This window comes from Hibiscus syriacus, unplaced genomic scaffold (assembly GCF_006381635.1).
Source record: "Hibiscus syriacus cultivar Baekdansim isolate YM2019G1 unplaced genomic scaffold, ASM638163v2 tig00002239_pilon, whole genome shotgun sequence".
NCBI classification, from domain to species: Eukaryota; Viridiplantae; Streptophyta; class Magnoliopsida; order Malvales; family Malvaceae; genus Hibiscus; species Hibiscus syriacus.
The window spans coordinates 62,176-76,940 of NW_024061919.1; the positions used below are offsets into that span (position 1 = coordinate 62,176).

Genomic DNA, 14,765 nt, shown 5'->3' on the forward strand with positions numbered 1-14,765 from the left:
GAAAGCACAAAATGATGCTGTTCCAAAGTCCCAATTAAATATCACCCCTGAAGAAAAAAATATTAAAATTTAAAAAATAGCGTCGTTTTCGTTTGGTTCAGTGATCTGCCCTCCCAAGGCCGTCTCTCTCTCCCCTGAACCGCCTCTTTGTTGTTAATAATTACAACAGCAGTCCCCTTATGTTTCCTTTTCCCTTCCATCTCACTCGCAATCTTCAAAGCAATTTCCTTCTCGTTTCCTCCGGGAATTCATTTCTCAGTTCTTTGTCTTTTTTAGTTCCCCCCCTAAAGCTTCTCGCATCTTAGATCGGTTTAAGAATTTGGGTTTATTTGTATTTATATATATATGCACTGTGGGACTTGAATGTGTGTTTATTTATGAGCTTTCGATGCGGTGCCCGTGGATGAGCTTTTCCTTCTGTTTCTAAACCCTAATTCCACTACTGTCGATGGCGATCGTCACAGGGGATCGCTACCTCGAGAAGCTGGTTAAATTTGTTGACGAACAAGCCGGGGCTTTGATTGAAGGTACGAAGGTGCTGAAGCTCAACCCGGCTGGGCTCCACTACATGCAATTGCGGCTCGAGGCGCTCCAGGAGCTGGAGGGACTTCTAGCTGGAGCTCCGGTTGACTATTTACGTGCCTACGTGTCGGACCTCGGGGATCACCGGGCCCTCGAGCAACTTCGCCGGATTCTGCGGCTCCTTACGACTCTTAAAGTGGTGTCTGCCTTGACTCCTCCTGCGCGTGACCCCACGCCTCTCTCTTTTCTGTCGTTTGGGAGACTGAAAGTTCTGGAACTCAGGGGCTGCGATTTGTCTACTTCAGCAGCCAAGGGGTTGCTTGAGTTGAGACATACCTTGGAGAAGATTATTTGTCATAATTCAACTGTGAGTTTCTTTGGATGTTTTGCATTTATTACAAGCACAGGGAGAGTTAATTACCTCTTTTAGTTATATACTATTCCTTCTTTTGTTCTCCTAGCGACAATTTAGTAAAATTGCGAATGGACTCTGTAGACAAAATCTTCTCAATTTTTATTTGATGAATAGTAGGTGAACTGGTGCTGGAACTTCACAACAATTCATGGATTTTGTTTGTCCTTTTAAATTATGTAGGATGCTTTACGACATGTGTTTGCCAGTAGAATTGCTGAGATAAAGGGCTCTCCACAGTGGAACCGCTTGTCCTTCGTTTCGTGTGCATGCAATGGCTTGTTATTAATGGATGAGTCTTTGCAGCTACTTCCTGCTGTTGAAACCCTTGATTTAAGTCGAAATAAGTTTGCAAAGGTGGACAATCTTCGGAAATGTGCCAAGTTGAAGCACTTGGACCTGGGATTCAATCACTTGCGATCCGTCTCATCATTTAGTGAGGTAAGTCACTGTGATTATTACTCATGAAATAATGATTTTTGTTTTTTACTTGATGCTAAAAAATTAATAAATTGATGTATATATTTTGTATTGTATTTTCAATTGCATCTACCATCTAGCCTTTTGCCACACAGTACAAAAAGATGGTATTCTTCAGGGAGAAGTTAATGATAGGATTTAAACTATGTGACCCTAAATCCCAAGCTGTTAAATTTTCATTTGTTCAGAAAATGATTGTTGCTGCAATGAGATTGTTACGAAAGATACATGTATATGTGAGAAAACATAGATTAGATTGAAAAAGGTCAAGGTAGCCTCATCACCAATTAAAGTAATGGACACGCCTAAGATGATTTTTACATATGAGACAGTGGAATAACAGTGATTCTGTCAAGATTAATTTCCCATGTCTAAAGGAAGAAAGAATAAATACGACATGGGAGGAAAGTTTAAGAAGAGATCTGGTTCTATATAGAAGAGAACAGTCTAATTTGATCATTGTAGCAGGCTTAGTTTTGGATATTTTAATGCTTGTTTACATGTTTTCTTGTGTACTCCTTGAGGACTTTGGTTGTTCTCTCCTTATTCTTTTCCATTAACACTTTCCCTTATTTATTTACTTTTAAATTTTGAAAGAATAAGCCCTGAATAAAAGAAAGGGGACTTTTCATTTAGCTAAGGTCTATATGTCTATTTAAACATTTACTGGTTTGACATTTATTTAATTGTTTTTCATTTCCCTGAATAAAAAGGGGACTTTTCTTGAACCTTTTTTTGGTTATAATCTCTATGCGTTGCATGTTTTTCCTTCACCAAATATTTTGATATAGGAATTCTATTTGGACAAATACATCATTGTTGATGAAAATTGCAGGTCTCTTGTCATGTTGTTAAACTTGTTTTGAGGAACAATGCTCTAACTACATTGCGTGGTATTGAGAATTTGAAGTCTCTTGAAGGGCTTGATGTTTCCTACAATATTATTTCCAATTTTCTAGAGTTAGAGTTCCTTGCGGTGCTTCCATCTCTTCGAAGCTTGTGGCTTGAAGGGAATCCGTTCTGTTGTGCCCGATGGTACCGTGCACATGTATTCAGCTACTTCAACCGTCCTGAAAATGTAAGTCTCAAGTATCTATTTGCAGATGGAGTTCGGTTGTTAAACTTCTATGCTCCTTTGCTAAAACTTTTCATAGTTTTAGTTTCCATCTTGTAATCCTGCTAATGGTACAGCTCTCCCTTGTTCTATTACATGGTTTGATCAGTTGAAATTAGATGACAAAGAAATCAGCACAAGAGAGTATTGGAAGAGGAAGATTATTGTTGCCAGCAGACAGAAGCGACCTTCCAGCTTTGGGTTCTACTATCCTGCAAAATGCGATGCTGAAGGAGCAGGGTTTATCAATAAAAAGAGGGTGCGTTAAGTTTTAACAATTCTCAATTTTGTAAGCTATTTTAACTTTACAGTCATCCATCTTTCCTCTCTCCTATGTGGTGAAATTTTGGCATCCTGACTAGTCTTTTGGATTCATTTGATGAATTTTTGTTTGTTCATGTACTTCATAATTTATTATACCTCTTTAGCTGTGGTAATAGGTGGTTATCATTTTAACCTTTTGCAGATAAAGGCGTCTCGACTTGCTTGTATTGAGAATGGACAAGATAACACATGCATTTATTCCGATCTAGATTCTGTGTCATGTGATAATGAAATGCGAAGCAGAGAGGAGAATATCATATCTGAAGATGAAGCTGAAATAGTCGATTTGATGAAAAGAGTAGAACAATTGAAGAAAGAACGTTCTTTTCTTTGGTTACGAGAGTTCAAGGACTGGATGGATCATGCTTCTGAAAATTTTGCTGATGGTGGTTTTAATACGGCTATGTTACATCCGGGGAAAGAAAAGTATAAGAAAAGTGGGAAAAGCGTGAGGCATCTTAGTGAAAGTTCTAAATGTGTTTCAGAATCGGTTCAAGGTTCAGGAGATGAAAGTAGCATGAATGTTTTGGAATCTGATAATTCTTTTGCAGATACTTCAGCCAGTGTGAATGCCAACAGATATTTTGACCACATTTTTTCCTCAGGAATTAATGGTGGATTTTCTCTACCAGGCTTGAGAACAATGGAAGTGAAACAGGAGTATCAAAAATCACACTTGCATGATGAGACTGGTAGTGGATCCATTTTAGCTGAGAGTTCTCATCATAATATTTTTTTCCTTGAAGAAACTAATAGAATGGTTGAAGATGCCAGTGTATCACATTTGAATTCAATTGGTAATATAACAGAGTCTAATTCTTCATATGCTAACCCTGGATCACCTCCTCATTATAAGAAGGAACTTTTGCATCGTCGCCAGAATTTGGTGGAAGAAATTCTACAGCTATCAGCGGAGTCCTATTCGGTGGCATCATCAGACAGTGTTACGAGCTGCAGTGAAGATGATTACAGCGAAGCTAGGATACCTGTTGAGGAATATCCCAATAGGAGCACTGAAGGGCATTCTCCAGCAAACTTTTTTGGGCATGCTTATTATGAAAATGGAAATAACACCTCACATGGGAGTGAAAATGGCGTCTGCATCATTGATTCACGCTCTGAACAAGCCCCTAGGACCAACAAATTTGTAAATATGAAGCAATCCCTGTCACTGCCCCCTGAGTTAGATACAGGTTCTAATGATCTAGAGACATCTTCTTTTGTGAACCAAGAGGCAGATTGGTTTGAGAAGAGAAAAAGTGGAAGGAAACCAAAGAGAAGAGTGATTTCACTGTTGGAAGAGAACAGCTGTCAACATGTACCACAAGAATCGAATGGCAGCCTGGGGGCTAGTGGGGTTCATATTAAAGAAATGAAAGGGAAGAACTCTTCAAACGAGAGTGGTCATTGGAAAGATTTTGATAGAAACCAGATTAAAAATGCAATTTCAATGCTGCCACTTGATAATGGTGTGAAATATTCTGATGCTGAGTGCTCTTCTCGGGGGAAGAATGATTTTATTGAGGACTATTTCAATAAAAATGTTGCGGATTTGAGAGCTCATGAAACTTGTAGGTTATATATGTGTTGCAGTTGTATGGTTGACCAATCTTTTTGCAAAGAAAGGTAAGTACTGCAGACTTTAGAGAAAAAGGTTAGGATATTTGTTTTGATGAGGCTTTTAAGTCTCCTGCTTGTGAATTCAAAATCATATTACTGGTAATCATTGACACTACTTCCACAATGAGTTTCAATTCACAATGGTGTCTATTATCAGCTTAATCATAATTATTTTTTTGTGAAGTTGTACAGATCAAACACCTTTTATATTCTTTATGCATTTGCATTTACCCTTCACATCTTTTAATGAATTTATTTCTCCGAGAAATTTCTCTTTTTCATGTGAATCTTCATGGTTTTCTAACGTGTTTTTAGGCTAGATGTTCACATTGGACATTTCTGAAAACCCTTGATCTTGTTTGCTTGATATGGTTTTCTGGTGTTTCATTTTGTGTTGATTATGATTTATCGTAAACCTGTGCCAACCAGGCCTTTCTTGTTAATTGAGGACTTGGTATTTTAAATAATTTTGTTTTTGTTGCTTTCTTTACATCTGCAGAGAAGTAGCTCTAGTATTGAGCAGCGAGGAAAAGTTGTATGTGCTGCTTGTTGGCATCGCATTTGACGGATCAGGTTGGATAATGAAGTAGCCTTTGCATAAGGCGTGCACTTGTTGATAGTCTTTGCAGTGCTGCTTTGTTGACAAAATTTCTTGAGTTGGTTGTCAAATTTCATTATGGCGTTCACTTTACTGTCTCTGCAGAGAGTACCTTGGATTTATTAGGTTCACATAGGATTGAAGACATAAGAGCGGTTTTAGTTGGTCTGAGCCTTCAGGTTGTGAGGTTAGTGATTTGTAACTTCAATGGAGGTTAAGATATAACCATTCATTCCTCTAACTGTCTCTATTTTCTATTGTTGGTTAGGGTGTATGTTGAAGGGAGTTTAGCGTACTTGTTCTTAACAAGGAGCTTCGAGAAATCAATTCAATTGCTTTATACGTTGAAATTTTCGGATATATCTGCACCAAATGATAAATGTTCTTTAAGGAGGTGATTTCAATACTCTTTCACTTAACCATGAAACATACTTAACATACCATCTGTAATTGTGTCTGTGTTTATGTGATATAAATACTTATCTGAACATCATAACATGAAGCACAAACACTTGCCAGCGGAGTATCCAAGTGTTGAGCACATGTCCGACACAAACATTTCTCAGATGTGGCAAAATACATTGGACATGCAATAGTAAGTTGGGAAAAAAATCAGACATGGTCAAGACAGAAATGTTTAAATACTAGAAAGCGTAGGAGTAGAAAGCAAAGTATTAACCTAATGTCTGGAATGAGAACCAGGGGGGAAGAAGTATAATGTGGTATGGGTATTAGAGTGCGATAATTTAGGACCTTTTGGCCTTTTTTGAATTATTTGGTTCTAATGGTTTTTTATAGTTAAGTTGCATTTTTATTGTAGATTATCATGTAAAAGTATTTTTTTATTGTTACCTTGCCATACTAGTGTCCTAATTTTTTAAATTTTCCCGTGTTACCGTATCCGTTCCTTGTTCTTCCCATATTATGCGTCCTTGTTGGTACTTAGATTTAAATTGGCCTTCGTTTATTTATATGTGTTTTTTTTCATCCCTATGTCTCGGTGAATGTAGTTCAAGTTGCATGCACTGACATCAAATGTAAATTTCTATGTCCAAAAACCACTCTAGATCAACAACTTACATCAAATAGGATGAGGAATTTAATAATGATTAGTTTTGACGTCAATAGCTGCCATACAGAGTACATTTCTTTGTGATGATAGATTGAGGTTTGGAAATTTAAATGGCAGTTTGGAGCAGGTTCAGGTTGAGTTGTTTGAGAAACAAATATGTGGAGGTTTAAAATTAAGCATTTTCCAATACTCAATGGTGCTTTTTCAGAAAGGTGGCAATGAAGGTATGTGCACTAAATTTTATCTTGTCATGATTTGTTATATTTAATATTGCTTATTTCCTATAATCTTGTGTGCAATGGGGAGGCTAGATACTGTTTCATGCAAAATAATGAAAATTGAAAGGTAGAGAAAGAAGTGGCAATGCAATTTAGAGTCGTTTTTTATGTTCTTGTTCTTTCAGTTCCTGATAAATGTTGGTGGCTCTTTATATGCAACTTTGGATGAATAGGATTGTGTTTTTGTAGGTATGTTTAAAGGGAGCATAAACAGGTTGTATTTGCCGTTGATATTTTTGTTGCAGACACTGTTTTTGCATCTTTGTTTGTCCAAAATAACTTTTGGTTTATGTTTGCATGCATATCATTATTTTTTTTTGGCTTGTTTGGTATCATGGTTGTGGATGCTGATGCCTTTGGTCCTGAGTGTGCATGCATTCAGAGAAAAAAGGTGGTTGTATGATCATGTTTAGCAGTTCATATTCTTGGTTTAGATTATATGAAAGCGCCTTTTTGTTAATAATTTATTCTTGCACTCCCTCTCGCTTGTGAATGCAGAAGCATAGACACATAAACCTTGGATTTGATAATATGCTTAATTTTCATGTGAAAACAGAGGAATCATGGCTTTCACGATCACTGTTTGTCATTGGAGGACAAGTGCTTTTGTGTGTCGAAGACATTATTCGGTTCAGTTCTCTCCTAAATGATGCATGTTCACCTCCATATTTCTCCCTGGATTCATGCTGCAAGATCGCAGATGTATCTGAGATGGTAACTTTTCCAGTACTTCATTCTTGCATCATGCTACTAATATATTATGTTGTTAGTGAAATTGGTTGCTGTAACAGTCATAATAGCGGTATATGGCCGTATTTTTCTGTTTAAACTTATTATATTTTTACCAGAACAGTGATTTTCCCTATTATATGTTCATGAAGAGGTCCTTGCTGTTTGCTATATAATATGCATAATCTCCTTTTTCTGGTCTGACTTCTCTAGATTATCGAGAACAGAGAGAGGCGTTGCGTGACATTATCTTTCGAGTGCAGCACAACAGAGGTCTGCTCCTCAACGAAAATACAAAAGATGGTCGGTACAAGTAGTAAGAAAGAAAAGAATGTAGCCAGGTCTCAGACTCAGACGTGGAAAGTGAAGTGGTTCTCGGAAGAGAGTCTGTCCCAGTTCGTGGCATTGGTGAAGGCAATCCATCCGGGGACCACTTCATCTCCTTTGCACGTAAGATTTGAATCATAAGAGGTTTTAGTTGTGGGGTTTTTGCATGTCCCTTGTTCCATATTCATTTCATTCTTTCTTGTGTGTGTTCTTTTCCGCTTATGGGATTTTGTTTGGTTGGTTATGGTGTGTGCAGAGTCGGTAAGCGTGTCGGTATTCTTTGATTTGTATTCTTTTGGAAGTTCAATTTTCACATGTACAGATAGTACAGTATACAGAATAGCAAAGCAAGTCAGATGTATGGATATGTTAGAAGCGACCTCTATGAGCAGGGGAATGAAATAGCGGTGGGAGGGGGAAGTGGGGCGCTATTTGTTTTGGGTAATAAAAGAGGCGGTTCATCCTGGTATTATTACAGCTTGGTGGGTTTTGCCTGATTGGTTTGTCTGAATTTGTTTTCCTTGATAAATTTGTATTTAATATATATCTAAAGAAACAGCGGTACCACTGTTACAGAAAAATCAAACACATAATTGCTCATTAACCGGCTTATCTTTTAATTATAACAATATCACCAACACATTTTCTCGCAATCTAGCACCAACTGTTATAGTTCTCCTCTATCCATGCCCAGTAAATGAAAGCATTCCAAGCTAACATTAAGATGACAGTGAGGAGAGATCTACATTGACAGCCCACCACAAATCAACCTCCCTTCGAAGATTGCAAGATCTGAGGATAGTCTTACATATGTCCACCCAGAAAGAAAAAAAATGCTCTTTTATTTCCTCAACTTTATCATATAAAATACATCGATTATCCACCTCAATCCCCATTCCGATTAATCTATCCTTAATTGCTAACTTTCTCAATAAGTCGAGCAATGATCGCACACATGCTTATTTCAATATGTTTGGTTCATCTACTTTGGCTATTATTTTGACTTTGGTCTTTCACATTGAAAAAATGAAAAAAAAAAAAGTAAATAACAATTCTATCCGATATTATTTTAATTTGTAGAGTTTTAACTGTCTAATTTAATTTGTACATTCGAATGGTCAACCCTAATAGCAAGTTTCACAAAATGTTAAAAGAGACAAGTTCTTTTTTTCTCAATAGAGGCCCTAGTCTTATTAAAAAGTGAAAATATTCAAAATTATAATAAGGGTTTACAATTATCATCTTAAACTAAATATATAATTTGAACATTTTCCTATTACATTGAAACTAGTCACTTTGGATCATATAAGAACCAAACATATGTGGTGCATGTTGATGCTTTGTATAAAGTCTATGAGAGGAAGATTCCCACAAGGGATTATCTATTGGGGTTTTCTTGTTGTTAATTGTTGTTCGGACAAATAAAAAAGAATTTATTCAAGAGTGTTTGTACATGTAAATAAATTTGTTGAATTTGCTGAGCCTTGTCGATTTCAGCTTATGTTGATGGAAAAGCCTATGAACCGCCTCATTAGATGTTTCAATAATAAAGCCGATCACTACTTGCCCAATCACATAGAGGCACCAACTTTTGTCGATCAAGCTACTGAACAACAGATTTTTGTCATTGGTTTTTTTTGGTGGTGTTAGTGTAGAAAACACTCTGTTTGTTATGGAACTTATCAACAATATTGCTAAAGATTTTCTTGGTGTTTGTTGGTGTTAGAGAACTCAACAGGGAGGGAAATGACTTGTATAGGGAAAAGATTGAGAGTAGTGTATCAAGCTAGGTGACAAGTAGGTTGAGAGTAAATGTGCTTTTGTCTATGGTCAAATGACTGAGCTACCAGGTGCTCGTGCTTGTGTTGGTCTTACTAGTTTGACTGTGGCTGAACACTTTCATGACACTAAAGGGCAGGATGTGTTCTCTTTATTTATAATATTTTTCAAGTTACTCAAGCAAACTCAGCAGTGTATGTTTTGCTTGATCGAATACCTTCTGCTGTTAGTTACCAACTAACTTTGAATACTAATCTTGGAGGCATTCAGGAGAGTATTGCCACCACCAAGGAATGTTCTATCACTTGTGTGCAAGCTATTTATATGCCTGTCGTTAACTTGTTAGACAATGCATTAGTGTGTATGTGGTCCAAGCATATGGCTAGATATGAAGCAGATATTATTTACATGAATTACCAAAATGACAGGATATGGTTTTATGGAGATGATGACCCAAATGAACACTTGCATAACATAAATGAATGTCCGGACATGTGTGATGCAAGTAAAACTTCTGATGAATGGAAGGTTAAACCACATGATCTTTTAACACTGCGAGAACTGGGGATAAATGGACTATTGAAGTGTCAATTGTTAACTCAAGAGGATGGTTTGTGTAATGAGACAACTACTTAGATGCCTATGGAGGAGAGTCAAAGAGCAATTCTTATTTGGAACCTTGAGGACAAGGTTAATCTCCAAGAGGGGGTATTGTTATGACCCAAATGCAGACAAAGCCAACTCAGCACATACAACAAACATTGCCAGGTCAACAACGGGTAATAAGGAAGAATACACGTGAGAGGAAGCATTTCAAGGGTTATTATATACGGAATCAGAGGATAAAAGGAGGGGTATGAAAATTGTGATAATCTGATATCCTTTCTCCCTCTCTAATTCTCTCTTTTAGCCTTCTTGCCTGTTTTGTCTTTCATTTTCTATTTTGCTGTAATTTCTTTGCTTATCAATGAAATCCGTTTTGAGTACTTGAGTTCTAGGTATTGATTACTAGATACATTACAGACCGTGTGTTGTTTCCAGGGGAAATTTAGAATATTTAATTTTACATAATGTTTTTTCATCATTGGCTTTTGGTAGCACATGGTATTGCCCGTTTTGATGCTTTGTTGATAAAAGTAGTGAAAATACCACTAAATTTATATATGAAAATCATCAAATATGCCCTAAATCCAATAGAAAACTGAGTGTAGACAAGGAGAAGGAAAATAGACCAAACGAGTTAAAGCAATACCTTATTTTGCAGGAAGCAAAGACAGCAATCCTTGCGTATTTGTAAAACAAACCACTCATCCAATAGCATCATCCTACTGCAACCTTATAGTGGCAAAGATTCCAATTGTTTACGATAAAAAGAAATTTGAAAATAAACAAAAGAGAAAGCAGCCCATGGAAACTCGAGAGAAACTGAAAATGAAAAGAAATGGTCACTTCCTGAACAAATATTTCGATTTGGTTTTGGAAAACTGTCGTTTGGTCTAAAACATCTCCATTTTTATAATTATCTTGATTTTGATCTATTCTCATTTCATGTGAAAAAAATTATATTCTACGTAGTGAATTTTGCTACATTAAATCATAATAAAAAATCTTCAGTTTAAATTTTGTTCAAAAGTGGACAATATACATTTGATTGATAGGAATGAAAATCTACGATAATGATTCATTAATTTTATTATCATTAATTATTAGATTACGTGACGATGAACTAACTAACAAATCATGATATAGGTTCTTTTTTTTTTTGGTTGAAACAAGGGGAAAGCCTAAGACAATATCTTCCCTAAGGACTTTTCTCTGCCGAATTCTTTCGGTTACTGTTCCTGGAGGCCGGTGGAAATCTCGTGACCTGTTCTGGAGTGTCCAAGCATGCTTAGCTATTATGTCTGCAGCCTTGTTAGCTTCTCTAGGGATGTACCTGAGGATTACCACCCATTTTCGGTTTAGTATAGAATCCACATGCTGTAAGAGGGTTAGTTGTATTCTCTCGATAGAGCTCTCCTGTATCAGTTTGATTGCTTCACCATTGTCAGCCTCAATAACCACTTGCCTTTCTCCTGCGTTCTATGCCAATCGCAAGCCTTCATGTATTCCCCACAGCTCGACTTCCAACGTCGAGCAGAACCCTACCTTTTTTGCATAGCCCCATACCCAATCCCATTTGTAATTGTAGGTTACCACACCACATTGCACATGCTGCTTCGCCCGTATAGCGTTATTTCTTGTGCCATCTGTGTTAACTTTCCACCAGTTTGGTTCCAGCTGTTGCCATCTTCTAGAGTTTCTCTGCGTTACCGTGCCTGGCCTGGTAAGAGACTCCCTTGAGTAGACAATGTCTTTGGTTTTTCTTTTTGCTTTATTGATGATTGTTTCTCGTCCGATCATATCAGGATCGAAAGTGATTCCTTCTGTCCCAAAGTGACCATAAAACTGCGCTAAAAAAAGTGGCCCAGCTTGATACAATATTCGTCGAGGGGTTTGTACCTATTAGATTCCTAAGGATTCATTCTCTTAGGTCACTACTAAGGAACTCTTCCAGGAGCGATGGTTTAATCAGCTATTGCCAAACTGTGTAAGCTGCCGGGCACGTTGCTGACATCCTCAATTTCAGCACCACAACATCTATAGTTACCCTCCATTGCCATGTGCCTCCAGACTCGTTCCGCATTCGGTAGCAATCGTTCTCTGCAAGCTAGCCAAAGAAAAGCTTTTATTCTTGGTATGCTTTGGTTGAAGTGTTTTATCAACTGGATTTCATAGTTCAAATTAATTAGAGGTATGTTTCATGATATGGACATCTTCCAATTCCACGAAGCAGTAGCTGAAGCTGGAAGAAAGTGATATAGAAGGTGGTTTATGCAGGGAAAGCTGAAGATAAAAGAGAATGAAAATAGTATTGGATAAATATTGTAGCTAAACAACAGAAATTAATGACAAATAGAGAACAAAATAGTAATGCAGGAATAAAATAGTAATTGGTGGGTGGTTCAAGTCGTCTAATCAAAGATCCTGTCCACCAACCCTTGAGACTCGTTTGCATTAGAAATTCTTTGTATTACATTAACATGGGGTGGTCTTTGTGAATGCCGCCCAAGTCACCGTTGGCTAATCGATGCGCATGCGCTCACTACACCCCAAATTGATGTATCTCCCTCCGTGATTTAAATAATATATATCCCACTAATTATTTACTCCATCAACCCCCATGGATCCCACAAACTTAGATTACGATCACTCTTTATTATTTCTATCCACTTATTTTATCCACTTTGTTTTCACATTTAATTCTAAACTGTTCCAAGCTGTGATATGCTTTATCATCTCATTCATTGTCGGAATGCTAAAAGGATAAATAAAGAATCAATATATATATATATATATATATATATATAGAAAGAACGAATTTAATATCTTACTAATTGTGTATAAATCAAGTGACTTCGGTGAAAAAAGAATTATTGTTATTTATTGAGGTCTCGAGTTCGAATATCTTAAATGTCAGAAAATGAACGTTTAATATTAAATAATTAATAATTATCTTTAAACCGATAATGCATGATCACTTCCCTCTAAGGCTAACCCAGATTGATTGCACTCTTTACGAGGTTTTCTCAACCAACTACGTAGCATCATTAGCTTGATTCTTCTCCATATGGACAAAGCTCAACTCATTTGAATTTGGTTTAAATTTGAAAACTTTCCAAGGGTTTTCACCATACAGTACTTGTATGATTTTGGACAACATTATTCCTCGGGGTTTTTTTTTTGATATTTAGACAGACAAAGATAAGGTGATAATGTTCTTGTCTTTTTCTAATAGGGAGTGTACTAAGTTTAACAATGTGGTTTACTGATTTCTTTAAAACTTGTATGAGTTTCCTAAGGGTAAAAGAGGGTGGGTAAAGAAAAGAAACCAGAGATTAAAAAGAAAAGATTGATGAATTTAATGGCTTTTCCTCAACTTTAGGCTGATCTTCAAAAAGAAAATAAAAGCAATTTCAAGATCAACTGTGGCGGTACCGTCAAGATGAAGCTGAAGCTCGAGCTTTCACCTTTCTCTTTTTGGCGTTTAGTTACTTTGATGAAAATCTGGGAATCATTTTGAACCAAAGTATGCTGACTTCAACTCATCGTAGATTTAAAATTGATTAGCTAAATTTAAACCCCAAAGTAGCAAAATGGCTTTTCAACTTTTAGTTGGAAGATTAAAGGGGGAAAACATGAGGAAAAGTATGTGTTGCACTGTGCAAGCATGCAGATTCAAACTTTTAATTTGTATTTCGCATGAGCTGAGCAAGAATAGAAAAATACAAAACGCTTGTGTTTCACATTGCTCCCCTCGTTTTGTTTTGGCATACTGAGAAATAGACAATGTTTTTCCTACCAAACAAGCAACCAACAATGTCTTCATCCATGTTTAAAGCTGTGAATTCACATTGAGCCTTCTCTTTTGTCACCATCAAACAAGCTTACATGCAAAATCTTAAAGTTCCACTATCATGCAATATTATTACAAATTTTAAGGTTTTTAACACAAACATCATGAAATTGGCAAAATTCTCGAGATAATGTTCTCGAAGAAATTATTTCACGAGATAATGCACTCTCAAGATTAATTGCTCAAATAGGATGAAATGCATAGTGTGGCCGTAGGTCGCCATTCCTTCTGGGCGACCTTGTAGGTCGACATGCCTTCCAAGCGACCTTGTACGAGAGTTATACGAGAGTTTGCATGCACCATGCACGAGCTAGGGGTAGGTCACCATGCCTTCCGGACGACCTTGTAGGTCGTCATGCCCTCTGGGCGACCTTGTAGGTCGCCATGCACGACGTCGCCAACACTCCCACATAGGTCGCCATGCACAATCGACGACCAAGTTTCTGTTCCCTCGTGCCATAGCTGCTCCCGCTGCTCCCTCGTGCTATAGCTTCAAGACTATCCCCTCCCGCTATCATAGTTGCATTGTTGCAGCGTAAAATCAGTTGCATAGCTAAATTTTTGCAACGTTAAATCAGCTGTTGCATGCAGCAATTAATGTTGCATTATTGCAACGTTCAACGGTTGAAAAATTTGCAGCCTTCAACGTGAAAATTTGTAGCCTTCAACGGTTGAAAAATTTGCAGCCTTCAACCGTGCAAAACTCATTATATATTGGATATGAGGGGTTTAGGGTAGAATCATAAGAAAGAAAGAAAATTTGGCGAGAGAAAGGAAAGGAAAAGAAGAAGAAGAAAGGGAGATAAAGGCTCAAACATCGTTCTTGAGGTAAATTTGTATTGTCTAGTTTAGTTTATTATATGAAATAATTAGTTTGTTAGTTTAGGGTTTAGGGTAAAACATAAATTTAGTTAATTAGTTTGTTAGTATAAATTATTAGTTTGTTAGTTTAAGTTATATTATATATTAGTTTGTTAGTTTAAGTTATATATTAGATTATATAAAAAATTAGTTAATTAGTTTCTTAGTTTAAGTTATTAAATGTAAAAAATAT

The 14,765-nt window shown here is 36.8% G+C and overlaps 1 protein-coding gene across 4 annotated transcripts; it reads left to right on the plus strand.

Moving 5' to 3' along the window:
* Positions 1 to 263: 263 nt before the first annotated feature.
* LOC120143856 lies at positions 264 to 7,843 on the plus strand. 4 transcript variants are annotated; one of them, XM_039158079.1, is made up of 11 exons: positions 265 to 889; positions 1,118 to 1,375; positions 2,250 to 2,492; positions 2,638 to 2,787; positions 2,995 to 4,478; positions 4,972 to 5,045; positions 5,176 to 5,257; positions 5,339 to 5,464; positions 6,260 to 6,366; positions 6,977 to 7,134; positions 7,363 to 7,843. In XM_039158079.1, exons 1-11 carry the CDS (start codon positions 449 to 451, stop codon positions 7,615 to 7,617), a joined length of 3,378 nt encoding a protein of 1,125 aa, XP_039014010.1. In that variant the 5' UTR covers positions 265 to 448; the 3' UTR covers positions 7,618 to 7,843. The 4 variants fall into 4 exon arrangements, 2 of the variants coding, with proteins under 2 accessions (XP_039014010.1, XP_039014013.1); XR_005517985.1 differs by lacking the exon at positions 7,363 to 7,843 and having other exon boundaries at positions 264 to 889; positions 6,270 to 6,366; positions 6,977 to 7,101; XM_039158082.1 differs by lacking the exon at positions 5,339 to 5,464.
* The last annotated feature ends 6,922 nt before the right edge of the window (positions 7,844 to 14,765 follow it).